The following is a 22,521-nucleotide window of genomic DNA, read 5'->3' as shown; positions in this document are numbered from 1 at the left end:
GTTTTTTCCTGCCAGAGAGATGCAGAAACGCTCAGGAAAAAATCCTGAGCATTTCTGCATCATGTGCACATACCCTTAAGCACACTAGCAATTTGACAAGACTGACCTAAAAAGCCTCAGGAATGTAGCAAAGGAAAAAAGAAGTGGTATGAGAATGAAAACGAAAGCAAAAACTACAGCAGCTGTAATCTTCAGCCCAGGAGAGCAGTAGGTGTGAGGAATCCCTGGTGTGTTATCTGAATGGCAGTGGCAGGAGCCAGTACAAATCTCCCACCCCTCCTTCCAAGCAGAGGCAAGCTGAGGTCATATGGGGATGTACAGAGGAAAGGTCTTATCTATCCTTACACAGAAGCATCTCTTGTCTTGTCACCTGCTGGGACTTCTCTTCTCCGATTGGACAGTGCAGTGGGCGGTCTGAAGAAGTGCTGGCAAGTAGTATTACAGTCACTGTGCACAGGGCACTTGTTTGTCTCTGACGCAGCTCCTTCAGACAGCAGGACGGGGCTGGAAGGACTGCCTTCCTCGCGGGCCAAATGTTATCAGCCTGCAGATATTTCCCCGCAGGCCAAATGTGATAAGCCTGCGGGCCAGAGTTTATCACGTGCTCTAGGTACACTTGCGCACAGTTTTTGGAAGAACTCAGCAAGGAGGATATTCCAAACATCTTGGAGAACTAACCACAAATCTGTGGATGTAGGCTTGTGCAAATTCTAATTGTTCTTTTTTACGCTGAAGATAGTTCTTAATAACATTGGCTGTATGTTTGGGGTCATTGTTCTGCTGCAGAATAAATTTGGAGCCAATCATATACTTACTTATGCATCATGCAATATCATTATCTTTTGTGTATACTAATAAGTATGTATAAGTATCTTCCTGTGTTTCTCAGCATTGTGGACACCAAGAATTGGATAAGGTTGAGGACCATAGTCACAGTTGTTGGCCAAATAAACAGTGCATCAGATGAAATATACATCATGCTTACTTCCCTTCGAAATCGAAAGATGTCCAGCAGAGTACCATTAACTTAGAACTGGCAGAAACCAGTGGTGCCAAGCTACACCTATCTACTGTTTAGAGATGTCTGGCGGGAAGTTGTCTTTATGGAAGAATTGCTTCCAAAACCCATGCCTTTGACTTGGTAACCACGAAAACATAGGAACTGGTATGCAGAAAAATGGCAGCAGGTGCTCTGGAGTGATGAATCAAAATTTAAAATATTTGTCTATACAAATTGTCTCTTTAGAGAGGAAGAGGACTTGAACTCTAGTGCCACCTATTGGAAGCAGCAATCCTAAAAGTCAATATTGACTCTTTAACAAGCCTTATCACATGACTTAAGATAAAAGCCTAAGTAAAATCTCAGTTTATAGACACAGTGTTTGGCTTTTATCCTAAGTTATACAGCAAGGCTTGTTAAAGCATTGATATTGACATTAAGGATTGCTACTTCCAATAGGTGGCACTAGAGTTCTAGTCCTCTTCCTCGCTGAAGAGGAAATTTGCATATTTAATTTCCCAGAGCAACAGTGCAAGGCTTACAAGCCTCCTCACATTGGCATGCCTGGCTAGGCATATCATTCTCCACAAGGAGAAATGTTTATCTTTAGATACCACTAAAATATTTGTAACAGAAGGCCATTTGTCCTCTGGAGAGCAGTACAATAATGTGTGTCTGCAAGAACAGTGAAGTATGGTGGAGGATCCTTGTAAGTTTGAGGTTGCATTTTAACATATTGAGTTGGGGATTTGGTCAAGATTAATGGTGTCCTCAATGCTGAGAAATGCAGACAGATACATATCCATCATGCAATATCATCTTGGAGGCTTCTGATTGGCTCCAAATATATCTGCAGCAGAACAACGACCCCAAAGAGGCAGCCAATATCATTAGGAACCGTCTTTAGGGTAAAGAAGAACAAGGTGTTCTGGAAGTGATTATATGGCCCCCATAGAGCCCTGATCTAAGCATTGAGTTTATGTGGGATTAACAAGAAGAAACGGAAGAATTTGCACAAACCTACATGCACAGAAGATCTATGGTCACGTCTCCAAATTCTGCTGAATTCTTTCAAAAACTGATTGTAAGGGTATGTGCACACTATCCGTACTGTCAGCGCTTTGAACACAGTATACTTTATGCTGCGTCCAAAGCGCTGCACACAGGTGAATCTACGTGTTCATTGAATCATGCAGATTCACCACAATCAATATACTGATCTAATTTCTCTTGCAGAGACCAGCATCTCCGCAAGAGAAATTGACATGCTGCGTTCTGGAAAGACGCACTACATGTCCATGGGTGATCTGCAGGTGCACGGAGACGAATAGTGGGCATGGGATGTTTTGAAATCCCATCCACTTTGCTTGTAATGTGGAGCGCTGCGGTTTGCACGCAGCACATGTGCACTGTGTCCAATCCGCTGCGTTTCCTGACCGTGTGCACATACCCTAAGTGTACCTAAGAGAATTTATGCATTGATGCCATTTTAAAGGCCAAGGGTGTACACTCAAAATATTGATTTTATTTTCATTTCTCTTTTGTTCATTCACATTGCATTGTGTTAATTGATAAAAATAAACTATTAACACTTCAGTTTTTTTAAATAATTCTTACTTTGCAGCTGTCAAGATTCCTGTTGTCGTTCTGCAGTTTGACCACTAGTGGCAGCTATTGTTCACTTTGATAATTGTGCTGCATTTCCACTCCTTACCACTGGAAGCTGGTGTTGTGTTTTGCAAGTGCCCTTTACTAAAATGGCAGATTCTGAACCTGTGGAATCCATCTTGTTTCCTGTTTGGGCCTACGTAAAGGCACATAGATCCCTCACTCATTGCTTGAGTAGTGTTTTTAGTTGTTAGACCACGGCCCCACTATCAGTATTTGGTCAGTATTCGATCAGTATTTTTTCTCAGGAGTGGGAGCCAAAACCAGGTGAGGAACAATCAGAAAAGGTATAATAGAAACAAGTCACCAATTCTGTAATTATCACCCAGTCCTGGTTTTGGCTCCCACTCCTGAGAAAAAATACTGATAGTGGGGCCGTGACCTTAGTTTTAGTTCCAGTCTCCAGCTCCTGAACTGTCTTATCCAGATTGTTCTCACTCATCTCCAGAGTGTTTCCTACAACTCCTTTGCTATCTCCAAGGACTTCTCTTACTGCTTTCGGTTCCTTGCTTGATCTCCTCCGGCCATTGGATTTCAGCAGTTTTTTTTTCCGCACCTGCCTTAAACTTTTGTACAGTACTTTGTATGCCACATGTGAATATGGTGCAACAGTGTAAAGCAGTGCATTAGTGGAGATGTTCTAATATTTATTTCATATACCAGCGTTCTGTTTCTGCACATATCGCATTAGCAAGGGCTTTATTAAACCACTTATGGACATCTCTTTTTTGTTAAGATCATTTGCTTACAGTCAGTCAGCTCCTTACCTTTTCTGCTCTCTTATTTTCTCTACTAATTTAGTATTCTGCCCACTCAAGTCCTAATAAATAATATTTACTTTATTAATTTGATTTGACTATTTTTTAATCATTATTTTTTTAAAGATGTATGTAGCTTTATTTTAAGCAGTCACATCACTACATAGTTCTTGTATACTCTGTGCACACTGACTACATACCCTTAAAGTCTCCAACAGCACTTGTGTCCAGTTCTATAATGAAAATGTATTTTATGTTAAAGTGGTTTGGCACGAAAGTCTGCAATCGCTTTATGTGACTATAGACGTGTTAATCCTTATAGTGTGCACAGTGCATGCTGTCAGGATTCCTTGGTACCATTGGCGAGATAGTGGTCATGTGACCACAGGTATATGATATGCATACTCCTGGTCACATTCCGAGATGTGCACAGCCTCACTCAATTCATCGGTACCAGAGAACCCTGACCGTGCGCGCTAAGCTGTGAGGATTCACAAGTCTGCAGTCAGGGGCCAATCCTGGACAACCCCTTTAACTCCTTTAAAGCCCAAGATGTACAAATACGTATCTGTGCCCTGGGATTTAAGAGGCAGACACGTACTAGTACGTCTTTGCGATTGCGCCCGCACACAGGTTGTGCGGGCGCGATCGCCGCCGGGTATCAGCTGATTGTCACAGCTGACACCCGGTGCTATGTGCTGGGAGCGGTCCCGCACCGCTCCCGGCACATTAACCCCCGCAATGCTGCAATTGAAGTCGATTGCAGCATTGCAGTGGCAAGGGGAGGTGATCGTGATACTCACCTCTCATGCCAGCCTCCAGCGCTGTCTGCCGCGGCTTTCCGGATGTTGCCATGACGACCCGATGTCGTCATGATAACATCCGGGTCACCAGACAGCAGGAAGATATTTTGGTCATGCGCAGTGCATGACCAAAATATCTTCTGAATCTGCAGCGCTGACAGCCTGTATAGCACAGGGATGGTGCTCCATCCCTATGCTATACAGGCAATCAGAATAAAAAAAGTGAAAGTCCCATAGAATAAAGAATAAAAGTAAAAAAAGTGTCAGAAAGTGAAAAAAAAAAAAAAAATTGTAAAAATATATAAAAAAAATAAAAATAAAAGAATTAATCCACCAAAAATAAAAATATAATGTACCCATCAATAAATATTATTAAAAAAAACAAAACAATAAAAGTACACATATTTGGTATCGCGGCGTCCGGAACGACCTGACCTATAAAACTGTCCCACTAGTTAACTCCTTTAAAACACGGTAAAAAAAAAATAAATAAAAAACGAAGCAAAAAACAATGCTTTATCATCATACTGCCAAGCAAAAATGAAATAACACGCGATCAAAAAGACGAATATAAATAAAAATGGTACCGCTGAAAACGTAATCTTGTCCCGCAAACAACAAGCCGCCATACAGCTACATCATCCGAAAAATCAAAAAGTTATAGCTCTCAGAATAAAGCGATGCAAAAAAATAATTTTTTCTATAAAATAGCTTTTATTGTGTAAAAGCGCCAAAACATAGAAAAACTATATAAATGTGATACCGCTGTAAACGTACTGACCCGGAGAATAAAGCTACCTTATCAATTTTACCACAGGCGGAACAGCATAAAAAAAAAATTCCTGAATTGTTGTTTTTTGCTTATTCTGCCTCCCAAAAATCGGAATAGCGATCAAAAAATGTCACGTGCCTGAAAATGGCACCAATAAAAACGTCAACTCATCCGCAAAAAACAAGCCATCACATGACTCTGTCGGCCAAAATATGGAAAAATTATAGCTCTCAAAATATGGCGATGCAAAAACTAGATTTTACAAAAAAAAATGTCTTTTATTGTGTGACAGCTGTCAATCATAAAAACCCGATATGATTCTGGTATCGCTGTAATCGCACTGATCCGAAGAATAAAGTAGTCTAATCACTTATACCGCACGAGGAACGGCGTAAAAAATAAACTCTCGGGTTAGGGTTGTGCTAGGGTTGGGGTTAGGGTTAGGGTTGGGGTTAGGGTTAGGGTTGGGATTTTTTTTAAAAGTAAAAAAAAAAAAGATGATATGGCGACTAGTGTTGAGCGCAAGTGCTTGCTACTTGAGTTTGCATCGGGTGCTCGGGTATGCATTGAGTATCGCGGGTGCTCGAGTCTCCGCCCCATATGCTTCGCGGCCAAAATAAACCTTGTGGGGATTGCCTGCCATGCACGAGCGATCCCCACATGTTTTTTTTTTGTGTCTAATAACCGTGAAACGTGCGGGCTTGCACTCGAGCATGTCACTCAAGCATGCACGATATATGGTGCATACCTGAGTACCTGATGCAAACTCAAGTAGAGAGCACTTGCGCTCAAGACTAATGACAACTTATTCAATATGATGACCTAATGTTATCAAATGTGTCGTACCTCTGGGTTCAAAATGTTCACTTGATAAAATCCTTGAGGGGTGTAGTTTCCAAAATGGGGTCACTTGTGGGGGGTTTCCACTACTTAGTCACATCAGGGGCTCTCCAAACGCGACATGGCGTCCGCTCTCGATTCCAGCCAATTTTGCATTCAAAAAGTCACACAACACAGTGCTCCTTCCCTTCTGAACCCTGCCGTGCACTCAAACACTGTATTTTCCCCACATATGGGGTATTGGCGTACTCAGGAGAAATTGCACAGAAGTTTTTGGGGTCCTTTTTCTCCTCTTAACCTTGTAAAAATAAAAAAAATTGGGGCTAAAACATAATTTTTGTGGAAAAAGTTAGATTTTTTTATTTTCACGGCTTCATGTTATAAACTTCTGTAAAACACTTGGGGGTTCAGGGTGCTCACCACACATCTAGATAAGTTCCCTGAGGGGTCTAGTTTCCAAGATGGTGTCACTTGTGGGGGGTTTCCACTGTTTAGGCACATCAGGGGGTCCCCAAACTCAACATGGCGTCCCCAATTATTCAAGCAAATTTTACATTCAAAAAGTCTAATGGCGCTCCTTCCCTTCCAAACCCTGCCGTGCGCCCAAACAGTGGTTTTCCCCCACATATGGGGTATCTGCGTGCTCAGGGGAAATTGCACAACACATTTTGGGGTCCATTTTTTCCTGTTACCCCTGTGAAAATAAAAAAAATTGGGTCTAAAGTAACATTTTTGTGAAAAAAGTTAAATGTTCATTTTTTTCCTTCCACATTCCAAAAATTCCTGTGAAGCACCTGAAGGGTTAATAAAGTTCTTGAATGTGGTTTTGAGCACCTTGAGGGGTGCAGTTTTTAGAATGGTGTCACTTTGGGGTATTTTCTGTCATAAAGACCTCTCAAAGTGACTTCAAATATGATGTGGTCCCTAAAAAATGGTTTTGTAAATTTTGTTGGAAAAATCAGAAATCGCTGGTCAACTTTTAAGCCTTATAGCTCCCTAATAAAAAAAATGTTGGTTCCAAAATTGTGCTGATGTAAAGTAGACATGTGGGAAATGTTATTTATTAACTATTTTGTGTGACATATCTCTCTGATTTAAGGGCATAAAAATTCAAATTTTGAAAATTGCTAAATTTTCTACATTTTCGCCAAATTTCTGTTTTTTTCACAAATAAACGCAAGTGATATCGAAGAAATTTTACCACAATTATGAAGCACAATATGTCACGAAAAAACAGTCTCAGAATCAGGGGGATCCGTTGAAGCATTCCAGAGTAATTACCTCATATAGTGACAGTGGTCAGAATTGTAAAAATTGGCCTGGTCATTAACGTGCCAACCACCTTGGGTTGTAAAAGGGGTTAATACATATCACAACATGGCAATATTACAGCTCATTTAGACAGTTAACCCTTTGTAAAGCCTGAGAGGCTCTATAGGAGCTAATGGCGTGGTCTACTAGAAAGCTGATGTGACACTGTTCTGGTTCTGAATAGATGATAACATTAATGGACTACATTTTGTTGGTCAGGTATAAGAATTACATGATTTTGTGGTACTATACTGTATATGCTACATGTGAATATGGTGCAACAGTATAAAGCAGTGCATTAGTGGAGATGATGTAATATTTCCTTTCATATACCAGTGTTCTGTTTCTGCACATATCGCATTAGCAAGGGCTTTATTAAACCACTTATGGACATCTGTTTTTTGTCCAGATCATTTGCTTACAGTCAGTGATATGTACAGTACAGACCAAAAGTTTGGACACATCTTCTCATTTAAAGATTTTTCTGTATTTTCTTGACTATGAAAATTGTACATTCACACTGAAGGCATCAAAACTATGAATTAACACATGTGGAATTATATACTTAACAAAAAAGTGTGAAACAACTGAAAATATGTCTTATATTCTAGGTTCTTCAAAGTAGCCACCTTTTGCTTTGATGACTGCTTTGCACACTCTTGGCATTATCTTGTTGAGCTTCAAGAAGTAGTCACCGGAAATGGTCTTCCAACAATCTTGAAGGAATTCCCAGAGATGCTTAGCACTTGTTGGCCCTTTTGCCTTCACTCTGCGGTCCTGCTCACCCCAAACCATCTCGATTGGTTTCAGATCTGGTGACTGTGGAGGCCAGGTCATCTGGCGTAGCACCCCATCACTCTCCTTCTTGGTCAAATAGCCCTTACACAGCCTGGAGGTGTGTTTGGGGGGTCATTGTCCTGTTGAAAAATAAATGATGGTCCAACTAAACGCAAACTGGATGGAATAGCATGCCGCTGCAAGATGCTGTGGTAGCCATTCTGGTTCAGTATGCCTTCAATTTTGAATAAATCCCCAACAGTGTCACCAGCAAAGCACCCCCACACCATCACACCTCCTTCTCCATGCTTCACGGTAGGAACCAGGCATGTAGAGTCCATCTGTTCACCTTTTCTGCGTCGCACAAAGACACGGTGGTTGGAACCATAGATCTCAAATTTGGACTCATCAGACCAAAGCACAGATTTCCACTGGTCTAATGTCCATTTCTTGTGTTCTTTAGCCCAAAAAGTCTCTTCTGCTTGTTGCCTGTCCTTAGCAGTGGTTTCCTGGGAGCTATTTTACCATGAAGGCCTGCTGCACAAAGTCTCCTCTTAACAGTTGTTGAAGAGATGTGTCTGGTGCTAGAACTCTCTGTGCCATTGACCTGGTCTCTAATCTGAGCTGCTGTTAACCTGCGATTTCTGAGGCTGGTGACTCGGATAAACTTATCCTCAGAAGCAGAGGTGATTCTTGGTCTTCCTTTCCTGGGGCGGTCCTCATGTGAGCCAGTTTCTTTGTAGCGCTTGATGGTTTTTGCAACTGCACTTGGGGACACTTTCAAAGTTTGCCCAATTTTTCACACTGACTGACCTTCATTTCTTAAAGTAATGATGGCCACTCGTTTTTCTTTACATAGCTGCTTTTTTCTTGCCATAATACAAATTCTAACAGTCTATTCAGTAGGACTATCAGCAGTGTATCCACCTGACTTCTGCACAACACAACTGATGGTCCCAACCCCATTTATAAGGCAAGAAATCCCACTTATTAAACCTGACAGGGCACACCTGTGAAGTGAAAACCATTTCCGGTGACTACCTCTTGAAGCTCATCAAGAGAATGCCAAGAGTGTGCAAAGCAGTCATCAAAGCAAAAGGTGGCTACTTTGAAGAACCTAGAATATAAGACATATTTTCAGTTGTTTCACACTTTTTTGTTAAGTATATAATTCCACATGTGTTATTTCATAGTTTTGATGCCTTCAGTGTGAATGTACAATTTTCAAAGTCATGAAAATACAGAAAAATCTTTAAATGAGAAGGTGTGTCCAAACTTTTGGTCTGTACTGTATATGTATTATGGGTTCTCTTCCTGCACTTGTCAGTGCTGCCAACTCTTAGACTGACCATCACTTCAATCTTAGAATGGCTGCTTATGGACCTTCATGTGACCAGACCAGTTTATCAGCCTCCTCCTATTGAAGGGCAGCCTGCTCATGCGAGGGTTTTTTTAATTGGAGGAGGTTGATGGACTGGGCAGATGCTCCTCCATGAGCAGCCATTATATGGACAGATGAGCTGTGCAGTCTGTGAGGAAGGCTGCACTGACAAGAACAGGAAGACAATCTGTGATACGTATATATTAGTAAATGTGGCACAATCATATTCCAAACACATTTGTTAAAGGGAATTTATTGCTGAGTTTTTGCTACCTAATCTGAGAGCATCATGATGTAGAGGCAGAGACCCTGATTCCAGCGATGTATCACTTACTCGGGGGGCTTACTGCAGTTTTGATTAAAAACGGTTTTATCTGCTGCAGATCTACCAGTTCTCTGAATGCTGAACTCTATATAACCTGACCACACCACAGATTAGCAGCTTTCTGTGTGCACTGTGCATAGGCAGAATGCTTCCAATCAGGTGGTGGAGGCGTAGTTGAATTACCTGATAGCGGGCGGGCCAACTAGTATTCTAGTGATTATCTTTTGCTGAGAAAACTACACCAAGCAGCCCAGTAAGTGACACATCTCTGGAATCAGGGTCTCTTCATTATGCTGCTCTCAGATTAGGTAGCAAGAACTTGGTGACAGATTCCCTTTAAAATAAAGATAAAGTTGCGGAGCCCTTTAAATATCCAATTTGAATGTCTTTCCCTTGTAATGCAGTTACTAATCTGTATATTTTCATTTTTCAGTATCAGCCATTATGTCATTGTGATGTCTATGACCATATTCCTGATGCTTCTGAGTGGTTTGGTCTATTGGATGACATCCAAGAAGATAGCGTTTAGAAGAAAAAAGAAGCACCACGATCCCTGACAGTCAACAAGCTCCTCCGTCCATTATCACTCAGCCTAGAATGGATACACCAAGTGCACTGCTCGATGCCAGCACCTAGACTCCAGATATCTGACCTATCACTAGTACGATAATGTGCCCTAACCATCCCAGCTGATAAGTAGTGTGCCTAGCGGAGGAGGGGGCATTTGTGGAAGTAGTTTATGCTCTTACATTCCTCCATGTGAGGACTGGTGATTATTTCACCTTGTAAGAGAGAAGAACTCCATCACCCTTGTTTGTTAATGTTGCAGGTGCCTATGAGGAACCCATGAATGGAAGCCTGGTGTATCCTTACAGACACAAGGGCAAAATATAAAGCTAGGCCACTACATCAGCATGGAGTCACCCACATGTTGCCATAAAATTCCAGTATTACTCATGGGTGGATCTTGCTTTTTTTTCCATTGGTGGTTGGGGAGTTGCAGGAAAGTGGTGAATTGTGGGGCACTCTGGGGCCATGGAGCCCTAGCCTAATGCTGGACTGCAGTTCATTCTTTCCAGTAGCCCCATGGTCCAAATGTCTAACTCTGCCGAGCACATGCTTGCCATAGGATTGGTGATTGGTGTGGCGCTAGAATAATATCATTACCTAATGGGTCCAATACACTGCTTGTCTACATAAAGGATGTACGCTGATCAGTCAGCCATTATATTATGGAGGCCGCTTTGCGCTGTCAAAACAGCTGTGGCTGGTGAAGATCTGACTACCACAAGCTCTCTGAAGGCATCCAGTAATAACTTTAAAAAAAAAAATCTGTCAGCAGGTTTTCGCTATTTAATCTTAGCAGCATAATGTAGGGGCATACTGCCTGAGGCCGAGATGTGTCACTTATTGGGCTGTGTGCTGTAGTTTCAATATATTAAATGTTTTATCAGCTGGAGATTATCACTGCAGGACTAGGCATCGCGTGCCAGACAGTCCAGCTAATCTATCTAACCCCGCCCGCACCAGTGATTGGCAGCTTACTGACAATGCACAGTGTGCGCAAAAAGCTGCCAATCAGTAGTGTGGGCGGGGTTACACGGGGCTCAGCATTCTGACCACTACATCTACAGCAGAGAAAACAGGGATTCTATCAAAACAGCATCAAGCAGTCCAGTAAGTGATACATAGCTGGAATCAGGGTCTCTGTCCCTACATCATGCAGCTTTCCGATTCCATGGCGAAAACCTTCTGACAGATTCCCTTTAAGCAATCTACAGTAAATTCCAGGTGCTCATCAGTGGAATCGGTCGAGTGACCACTCATTTTCCATACATCAGTGATCCTTTCTTGGACCACTTTTGGTAGATACTAACCACTTCAAACCACGAACACCCCGCGAGACCTGCCATTTTGGAGATTCCCTGGCCAAGTCTTGTAGTCTGTCAAGACTCCCACTCCTGGTTTTGGCTCCCAGTCCTGAGAAATACTGATCGAATATTGATAGTGCGGTCATGGCCTTAGTGTAAAGGTTGCACTCGATGGACTTATGTCTACAATCAACCTTAAAAATTACGATACTATGAAAGTTGCTAAAATCCTTAGACTTGCCCATGTTTCAACATATCCTATATATCAACCTCAATAAATGAATGTTTACTTTCTGCCTAATTTGTTATTCACTTCATCAATCAGTTTTAATGCTATGGCTGATCAGTGTACGTCATGGGGTTTTTGTATGTTCCTCAGCTTCCGTTTGCGTTATGTCTTTTTACATTGCATAGCACATACAATGCTGCTGGGTATAATTTATTAAAGGCAATGTGACCTGAATGATGGAACTCAGTGGAGGTCAATATGATTGTCATATGTACTGTATACTTGTAACAGTTGTTAAGGGTGTTAATAATAAAGGTACATGGTTTTGCATTTATATATTGTACTGTTTGAACTTTTATATGTTGATGATTAAACAATAGCATTATTTTTATTTTTGAGGTTTGTCTTTTATCTTTGTTTCTGAAATTCTTACATCTGAGCAGAATGTATGGATAAAAAGTATGTCTGCATATTATAGGTCATCTGCCATAACTCAGGATTGGCTTGCCACTATTTGGTTAATGTATTAATTCTATATACTATATTTTACCACCATATACAGGTCTGAATAGACTTTGCTGCAAAAAAAAATGCAACCATTGCACTGGATATTTTCCCATTTGGGCTCTGAGACAAGCTGCCGGTTTTTTTATTTTACTTACATAACACCAATAATTTCCTCAGCGCTTTACAGATATTATCATCACTGTCCCCATTGGGGCTCACAATCTAGATTCCCAATCAGTATGTCTTTGGAGTGTGGGAGGAAACCGGAGACCCCGGAGGAAACCCACGCAAACACGGGGAGAACATACACACTCCTTACAGATGTTGTGCTTGGTGGGATTTGAGTCCAGGACCCCAGTGCTTTAGAGCAATGGTGCTAACCACTGAGCCACCGTGCTGCCAGCTGGAATGGTAATAATTGTTGGTAGGTATAACACAGGGGCGGAACTACCGCCCGTGCAGCCGGTTCATTGAACGGGGGCCCCGAGGGAGAGGGGGCCCCTCCAGCCTCCAGCAGGGCCGCCATCAGGGCATGACTCCAGTATGGGGCCCGGCCGGTAGGGGCCCCCTCGGAGCCCCGTTGGGGGCCCCCCTCTTGTGCATCTCTCGCCTCATGGGGCCCCCGGCCCCATGCTAAGCGCCGGGTCCGGGACATCTCAGCGCTGCGCTGCGCTGCCGTGGCAGCGCCTTCATGATTCCCCTGACTTCCGGTCATGTGACGGCGCCGTCACATGGCCATAAGTCAGGAGAACCTGGTGTCAGCGATTTGGACGAGCGCCAGGATTCTGCAGGGATTGCATGGAGGTAAGTATAACAAGTTTTATTTTTTTTAAAACACAATTAACTAGGAGTGGGGGGAATGGGAGATGCACATGTGGGGGGGGGGGAATGGGAGATGCACATGTGGGGGGGGTGAGAGATGCACATGTGGGGGGGGTAAGAGATGCACATGTGGGGGGGGAGATGAGAGATGCACATGTGGGGGGGGTAAGAGATGCACATGTGGGGGGGAGATAAGAGATGCACATGTGGGGGGGGGAGATAAGAGATGCACATGTGGGGGGGGAGATGAGAGATGCACATGTGGGGGGGGGATGAGAGATGCACATGTGGGGGGGAGATAAGAGATGCACATGTGGGGGGGAGATAAGAGATGCACATGTGGGGGGGGAGATAAGAGATGCACATGTGGGGGGGGGAGATGAGAGATGCACATGTGGGGGGGGGAGATGAGAGATGCACATGTGGGGGGGGGAGATGAGAGATGCACATGTGGGGGGGGGGATGAGAGATGCACATGTGGGGGGGGAGATGAGAGATGCACATGTGGGGGAGGGGGATGAGAGAGGTGCACATGTGGGGGAGGGGGATGAGAGAGGTGCACATGTGGGGGAGGGGGATGAGAGAGGTGCACATGTGGGGGAGGGGGATGAGAGAGGTGCACATGTGGGGGAGGGGGATGAGAGAGGTGCACATGTGGGGGAGGGGGATGAGAGAGGTGCACATGTGGGGGAGGGGGATGAGAGAGGTGCACATGTGGGGGAGGGGGATGAGAGAGGTGCACATGTGGGGGAGGGGGATGAGAGAGGTGCACATGTGGGGGAGGGGGATGAGAGAGGTTCACATGTGGGGGAGGGGGATGAGAGAGGTGCACATGTGGGGGAGGGTGGTGAGAGATGTGCACATGGGGGGGTTTGAGAGCTGCACATGGGGGAATTGGGAGTAGGGGGATAATGAGCTGCACATAATGAATGTGGGGTGGGGGAGAGTAAATGATAAATGATGATGGGGTGGGGAGAGCACGGACATGATATAATGAATTGGGGCAGGGGGTGCATATAAATAATGAATGCGGGGAGCAGGAGGCATAGAGTAGGGGGCTTTGCGGATGCAGGAGTGTAACTGGTAACAAATTGGCGGAAAGAGTAGAGGTTCTAATTAAATTATATATTGAGTGCCTATTTACAGTTAATGGGGGCACCGTGGTGGATTACAATTTATATTTGGAATGGTAGGTGGCGTAATAACTAACCATATATTGATGGTGGATGCACGTCTGTATTCAGCTGCGTAATGTAGAAGTTGGGGAATGTGCTCTAGATAACTGTGTTATTTTATGCAGAGACGAGTCCTGGCTGGAAGACGTGATGGCGGTCTGTGCTGGATGAAGGAGAAAAGCGTAGCTGAAGGACTTCACCTAGAGACGTCACCAGTGAGTCAGTGTATTACATGTACACTTACACTATATACTATGTACCGGGCTCCTGTGTATAATGTGACTGGTGATCACTGTATTACCTGTACACTATATACAGAGCTCCTGTGTATAATGTCACTGGTGATCACTGTATTACCTGTACACTATATACAGAGCTCCTGTGTATAATGTCACTGGTGATCACTGTATTACCTGTACACTGACACTATATACAGAGCTCCTGTGTATAATGTCACTGGTGATCACTAGATTACCTGGACACTTACATTATACATACCATGTATAGAGCTCCCGTGTATAATGACACTTATGGTAATATTAGTAATGTGGTGGTAATATGTGGTCTGGTCATGGTGTGGCAGTTTTTCTCCCTTCTGTGTGGTATTATTCGGTCATTATGTTGTGGTAATATGTGGTCTGGTCATGGTGTGGCGGTATTCCCTGTATGTGGTATTATTGGTCATTTTAAAAAAAAATGTATATGACACATTCCCTTAAAGAAAACTAAATAAACATATATCTAAAAAGAGTATTGGATATTTTAAGAAAATTTTAATAGGTTAGAGTAGGGCCCGGCCAGAAGAGTCTACCTTGTCGTGGTGGCGGCTTTAAAAATCTTTTGGCCAAAACAAAAGCTGATGGCTATGTATGTGGCACCGTCACATGGCCGAACGTCAGGAGAACGTGGTGGCAGCGACGTTGACGAGCACCAGGATTCTGCAGGGATCGCATGGGGGTAAGTATAACAAGTTTTATTTTTTTTTAAATACAATTAATTAACCAGGAGTGGGGGGAATCAGAGATGCACATGGGGGGGGGGTGAGAGATGCACATGGGGGGGGTGAGAGATGCACATGGGGGGGGTGAGAGATGCACATGGGGGGGGTGAGAGATGCACATGGGGGGGTGAGAGATGCACATGGGGGGGTGAGAGATGCACATGGGGGGTGAGAGATGCACATGGGGGTGAGAGATGCACATGGGGGGGTGAGAGATGCACATGGGGGGTGAGAGATGCACATGGGGGGGTGAGAGATGCACATGGGGGGGTGAGAGATGCACATGGGGGGGGTGAGAGATGCACATGGGGGGGTGAGAGATGCACATGGGGGGGTGAGAGATGCACATGGGGGGGTGAGAGATGCACATGGGGGGGGTGAGAGATGCACATGGGGGGGGTGAGAGATGCACATGGGGGGGTGAGAGATGCACATGGGGGGGGTGAGAGATGCACATGGGGGGGTGAGAGATGCACATGGGGGGGTGAGAGATGCACATGGGGGGGTGAGAGATGCACATGGGGGGGTGAGAGATGCACATGGGGGGGTGAGAGATGCACATGGGGGGGTGAGAGATGCACATGGGGGGGTGAGAGATGCACATGGGGGGGTGAGAGATGCACATGGGGGGTGAGAGATGCACATGGGGGGGGTGAGAGATGCACATGGGGGGGGGTGAGAGATGCACATGGGGGGGTGAGAGATGCACATGGGGGGGATGAGAGATGCACATGGGGGGGATGAGAGATGCACATGGGGGGGATGAGAGATGCACGGGGGGGGGATGAGAGATGCACGGGGGGGATGAGAGATGCACGGGGGGGTGAGCTGCACATGGGGGGGATGAGAGCTGCACATGGGGGGGTTATGTTTACATAACTTTGTTGCCTTATGAAGGGCAGGGGGGGGGGCCCCCAAAAATTTCTTGCACAGGGGCCCACTACAGTCTGTGTCCGCCCCTGGTATAACACGATGGGACAGATTAACTAACCCTATCCACTTTCTAAACTTAGACTAGACATTCTTAAATTGCACCAAATTGCAAAGTGCCTCATACTGGATGATACATTTTGTGCATCTTCAGACTGTCTATTCTATATTTGCTTATTTTGTGCCAGAAATGTTGGTGCAATTTTTGCCACATGATGTCACATGATAAGCCATTCCCCTTTTTTTGTTAAACCACAACCATTTCTGGCTAAGCCCCCCCCTCCCTTATTGAACAAAAAGTGTCTAAATCCATAATAAACAAGGTTACAAGCATGTCTAAATCATTTTCTTTGCTCATTTTGTGACAGAATTTAGTTTAATAAATCTCCCCAATATTTTGTACTTGATAAAAAAATATGATTAAGCATAAAGAGGCTTCACCAATTTGGTGGAACTCTAAAACTGTGTCCGCAGGGCTGCTATCATGGAATGCCTTTGAGGGGCCCAAGTGAGTAAGTCTAGAGAGTTGCCCCACACTTACTTGTTGCTTACCACCTACTCGTCAGTGCTTGCAACACTTGCATTTTAATTTATGCTGGCAGTGTAGGATACAAAAATATATTGCATCCCTTAAAAGTGGCTCATATATTCGACATTTCTTTTTAGAATAACACCAATGATATTCTAATGTATGGTGAACTGTTTCCTTTAAGAAAAAAATACTAAAAGGGTTACATGACAAATTTGACAGCCAAACGTTGATGTGGCATATGGCAAAAGCTAAAATCTCTATATACACATCTCAAAAACACTCCCTAAAAGAGTCCAATAGACATTGCTAGCCAGTTATTATTTGCAGAATTATAACACATCAAATAGTAAAATATTTAATTTGCAAAAACAAATTGGTTTCTGATTAGGCTCCATATTTGCTGAGCTGACTTATACCTAATTAGTTAATTGATTAATATTTCATATTATACCTGATCTCTTGCCAGATTTATACGAGACTGGATGAGGTTGGTCTACTTACTGTGAAAATCCACACCAGAATGGGTGTATAATTCTTTTTAAAAGTCCTCAATTCTGATGTGGAAATGGGCAATTCTACTTGGAACTGCTTATTTTAATATCATGATTGTACAGCAATTGCGACTGATTTTCATAGTAAGTACACCAACCTCATCAGATCTAGAAGATTTATTTTATAATGTATGCTGTTTTTGTTATGAAATCTGGTGACAAATTCCACTTTAAAGGGAACCTGACAGCTAAAATGTGCTGCCCAATCCATATATCCAGCACTGGCTGTATGATCTGAGATAAGTATGTTTGACTCTGAAATGCTGCGGTGTTTCAGAGAAAAACATACTTTGAAAGCCAGCCTGGACTCAAAGCCGCATGGATGATTAGTTGAATAGGTGGGTCTTCGGCGTCTTCTCTCCACCCACTCTCCTGGAATGACAGGTTTCTCCCTTTGCACGTGTAACAGGAGAGACATGTCCCTCTAGGGCAGTGGGTGGGGAGAAGCAGCCAAGGACCCACCTGTCCAACTAATCTTCCATGCGGCTTGGTCCCTTGCAGCTTTTACAGTATGTTTTCTTCTGAAATGCCAAAACGCTTCAGAGTCCAACATACATGGCTGAAATCACACAGCCAGTGTCTGATGCATGCTGCCTGTGGATCGAGCAGCACGTGTCAGCTGTCAAGCTCTCTTTAAATAATAACTCCAAAAAACCTCCATGGTGTCGTCACAATGTATAACATTTTTCTTCATCCATTCCTAGTAAATAAATCAATGAAAATATACACTAATGCTATAGTTTCTCATGAAATGTGGACCGCTTTCAAGAGTCTGCAGATTACTCCTGGATAAAACGGATCATCTTTGGAATAAGGAAAAAAAAGCCTTAAAAGCCTTGGTGTAGACAGAATTGACAGCCAAGCAAATTAATTAGTCGCCTTCTATTTTAACCTCATTCTTTAGTTCTATTCATTAGATTGCCCGGTTTCTTCACTCAGCTGAAGCCAGCATTGAATTGCTGGATGCTTTTCATTAATTACATGGCTTGAGTAGCAAATTTACAGTATAGCCTCGAGTGAAAGAAATGTACATCAAACACAGTGTTCTATGTTAATCAATGTACATTAATGGAAGAACTGCACTTTACTAGTGTACAGTGGAAGTAGGATGACAAGTGAAGAAAGCAGGACATATTACCCTTCATGACAAATATATCACCCCTATGATCATTGCTGGCCTCAGGGTGTGTCACCTACCAAAAAATACATCACAGGCCTGGCAGCTGAGGCTTGTTACCAGAGTTATTACCAAAATTGTAATATATACACATTTGTGTGACATTGTTGTTTAGTCCTGTTATGTTAGTAGCCTCTGTATGCCAGTCATTGGTTGACTTTTAACAGTCCGGTAAAATTATTGTGGAAAGGTCATCGTGAGAAGTGCTCGGAATATAATCTGCCCCCTTAGGGCTAAGCAAGTGATTAATCACCCTCAAAACTCTGCCACCATGGGTCCACTCTAAACACTTTTTTTATCAAGAAAGTCCCGTGTCCTGACATTCTAAGAACTGCTTGAACGTCTCTGTCGTAGCCTATAAACCCTTGCCACTGCCACATGCGAGTATTCTTAACCAATTCTAGTTTAAAGAGGACCTTTCACTAGATCAAAAGACCCTAGTTTTTCCCTTTATTTTATTCCCACTGATCTTCTGAGTATTTTGTTGTTTTTCTTTTTTTTAATCCGCCATACTGTTCCATACATATGGACCTTTTTATTTAGGTACCCAATATGCTAATTTTTATGTTTTTTTACCAAGGGGGCGTTGCATAGGAGTCTAAAGACACGCCCCCACTTAATAAACACCATAAGAATTAGCAATAAATAACAAGACCCATATCTCTGGAACCATGTGGCAGAATTAAAAAAGAAAAACGACGACATATTCAGCCGAGGAGAGGGAATAAAATAATAGTGAAAACGTTGGCCCTTTTAAACGTGATGACAGGTCCTTTTTAGAGGTTCTTTATGCATAGTGTCTTGAGTATACTATCTTTTTGGCCGGTATGTATGTTGTTGGATACCTTCCTAACTTAGGTATACTATATAATCTTTGTTTTTTTTGTTTTTTTTTTTAAAGAAAACAATAAAAATAGAGTGTAAAATTAAAACAAAGTAATGTGGGTCCTGATGTTGTTGCACCCACTAATAATAGAGAGTGGTCAGAGAGAAACGATTTCTTCCAGTCCTTCCTTACCCTGCTGACATACTACCTCAATCTCCTGATCGACATGACACTTGCAACTTATTTTCCTTAATATCACATGTGACATTACGTTTTGATTGAAAAGTGAGTTGTACGTTTCCCTCATTCGGACTACAGTGACTAGAAGCCCCCTGATGATCTATCGCTTTCCGTGGTGCTGTACCCACTCATAGCACAACGCAACAACGTGAGATCAATACCTCACTGCTTTTGCATGTTTTGGATTTATCTTATTTTCCTTGAAATCTTTGGAACGGGACAGTATATGAAGCTCTGAGAGACCAGGATTACATCTGTCTATTATATATATTACTATATCTGTGTCTTAATAATAAAAAGAATATGTTTTAGAGGAAGCATGCATAGTTGTTATGATAGAATAAAGTTGTATAAAGTTTGGCTTAGTGAGCTCTGCTGTTAACCTTTAAGGATATTTATGCATACAGGGGAGTCATATATGTTAGACTTAAGGCCCTCATACACATTACACTAATGTCGGCTGAACCCACTGATAACAACAGGTTCGGCCGACAGTTCAATTTGTATGGGAATCTCCCACAACAGACGATGTCAAGGGAAATAAGGATCCAGCATGTCCGATTTTCGGACTTCTGATCCTTTTGTTCTCAGTGAGATAAGCCGTCGTCAGAGGATTCTGGCATTGGCTCTCTCAAAAAGAACACCGGAGTAAGCGTAGCGAGCACTACTGTGTATGGAGGAGTCAAGAGAGCTTCCGGCTGAGTGATCGGCCAAACCAATGTGCGCCGACAGCTATCCATTGTGTATGTGGCCCGTTAGGGTAGGTTCTCATTTCCTAGTTTAGTTTGTAGACAAAAAAAGACAATTAGATTTATAGTGCGGTATTCCATTAAGATTAGTGATATCTATTAAGAATATTTCCTACCTTTAAGGAAATGGAATATGACAATCTGTTACATAGTTATTACCCTTTATGTACAGTGAAGATACCTAATGGACCATCGCTGGATGGAATGGAAACTTGAAAGTGGATTTTAATAGTAAAAGAGATTTTATAGTTAATGCTTCATTTGAACGATGACACACAAAACTGTTTTACCTTCTACTCTTCTCGATATTGAATTTAACCCAAAAAATAGTAATGTAGGTGCCTGAAATAGAAACAAAAACGTACAGATGTGACGAAGGTTATCATAATCCATAATGCACCATCTTGATGATTTGTCACAGAAGGTTATCTTATTTTAAGGATTAACATTTTATAGGCAGTTGTCAAGTTATACAGTTTTGTGCCGTGATATCCCAGTGCTTTGTTATCTGAGCCAAGGTATGTACCTTTCAAATTCTCCTCTTATCCCCACCATGCCCTATTATTAAGAATACAGCTCAATGATGTCATCTGTGATGCCAATATGAAACGAATCATCTAGCAAAGAACAGGGTATCGAGGGCCCAGAAAAGAATTTTAAAGAGTAATATCCCGGTACTTTTTGAAAACCTACTTAATTGTGAGTTGATCATAATGCCATCAATTTTAATTTTTTTTATTTTTTTACATGCAGCCATAATTGGATTATAGCATCAAAATCCAAACCCCTTGGGAGATTAACCCCTTCATGACACATCACATACTGTTACGTCATAGGTTTTTCCAGTACTTACATTGCATGACCTGGGGAGGGACACCGATCCACACATCCACCGACTGCCTGCAATGTGATCAGGGTGTCAATGGTTTGCTATGGCAGCCTTGAGCTTTGGGTTTGCTGAAGACTCCAATGCCTAACATGATGATGCCCTTATGAAGATCAGCCTGTGGCTGCTGTTTATTGGAGACCTGATTTTTACTACATACTGTAATACTGTGTTATTGCAGTATGTAGCACAAACGATTAGATGATTGCTGGTTCAAGTCCCTTAGAAAATGGCGACACAAGCACATTTTTTTTTGCCACTTCAAAAAATAACTAAATAAAAATATCTGATCATTCGTACTTCATACTGCAGTATCACAGTATTGCAGCATACAGTAAAAATCACATTCTCCAATAAACAGCAGCTACAGGCTGGTTTTCATATGAGCACCATCATGGTAGGCATGGTAGTCTTCAGCAGACCATTGGCACCCTGCAATCGCATTGCAGGCAGTCAGTGGACGTGTGGATCATTACGCCCTCCCCAGGCCTGCTCTGTATATACTGCTATCAGAGATTACAAGTTTGGTATCACCATACTCGTACTGACATGGAGAATCATGCTCACAGGTCACTTCTACTGCACAATAAACGCCGTCAAAACAAACCCCCAAAAGACAATTACAGAATTTCATTTTTTGCACAATTTCACTGCATTTTGAATATTTTTCCTGTTTTCCTTTACATTGTATAGTAATAAAATGAAATGTGTCATTAAAACTATAATTCATGGGACTTCCGGATCCGGCCCTGGCTAAGGAGGATTGAAGACTGAGAGCTCTGCAAAGCCCCGGTGATTACCACCCCCTCAGGCACATAAAAACATACAGAGACGCTGGGCAGAGGGTCCTGAAGATAGTGTGAAAGTACCTGGCTGCACATGGACCGGTACATCCTCAGAAGTGGCTGTAAAATCCCGGTAACAGGCAAGAAGTGTGGAGAGCAAAGAGGAGATAAGATGGCCGACGCTGATAAAGGCAAGCATACTGAACACTCACAGCAAATGGAGAGGGGGAGCGAGGCAGTTTCAGGGGAGGATATGCAAGCTGATGCTGGTGTCAGAGAGGTAGATCATTGCCAAATGATCAGAAAAGCAGATCAGTGTGAGAAGCTATCACTGGTGGCTGGTGCAATAAACTCTGACAGCATGAACTATAAGGATTTGGCACAAGAAGTAGCAAAACACCTTGTCCCAGAGATCACTGCCTCTCTAGCCAGCACAATACAGCAGTCACTGGCAGCCCTTAAAGAGGACATTACACAGCATGGGCAGAGACTGGATGAAGCTGAGGACAGAACAAGGAAAGTGGAGGATAAAACTGAGCACATAGAAAAGGATGTTAACCTACTGCAGAAACAAGTGTACATTATGGCTGACCGCATTGAGGACCT

General features: G+C 42.9%; 1 protein-coding gene and 1 long non-coding RNA gene across 2 annotated transcripts in view; one reads left to right on the top strand and one right to left on the bottom strand.

Annotated features, from left to right (window-relative positions):
• Positions 1–12,126, top strand: part of PIGN (phosphatidylinositol glycan anchor biosynthesis class N) — a 363,689-nt gene extending 351,563 nt beyond the window's left edge. Inside the window, exon 29 of the mRNA XM_073678652.1 lies at positions 10,069–12,126. Coding sequence (XP_073534753.1) covers positions 10,069–10,192 — 124 coding nt within the window. The 3' untranslated portion in view covers positions 10,193–12,126. The remainder of the gene's footprint in view (positions 1–10,068) is intronic.
• LOC141265496 (uncharacterized) overlaps positions 1–22,206 on the bottom strand; it is a 69,550-nt gene extending 47,344 nt beyond the window's left edge. Inside the window, exons 1-2 of the long non-coding RNA XR_012320107.1 lie at positions 22,000–22,206; positions 20,535–20,586 (exon numbers count right to left, since the gene is read on the bottom strand). This is a non-coding gene — a long non-coding RNA (uncharacterized lncRNA). The remainder of the gene's footprint in view (positions 1–20,534; positions 20,587–21,999) is intronic.
• Positions 22,207–22,521: the final 315 nt, after the last annotated feature.

Source organism: Phyllobates terribilis, unplaced genomic scaffold (genome assembly GCF_046119375.1).
Source record: "Phyllobates terribilis strain yellow unplaced genomic scaffold, ASM4611937v1 Scaffold_4__5_contigs__length_816908805, whole genome shotgun sequence".
NCBI lineage: Eukaryota > Metazoa > Chordata > Amphibia > Anura > Dendrobatidae > Phyllobates > Phyllobates terribilis.
Note: the sequence above shows the minus strand (reverse complement) of the source record. Positions and strands in the feature narration are given on the sequence as shown.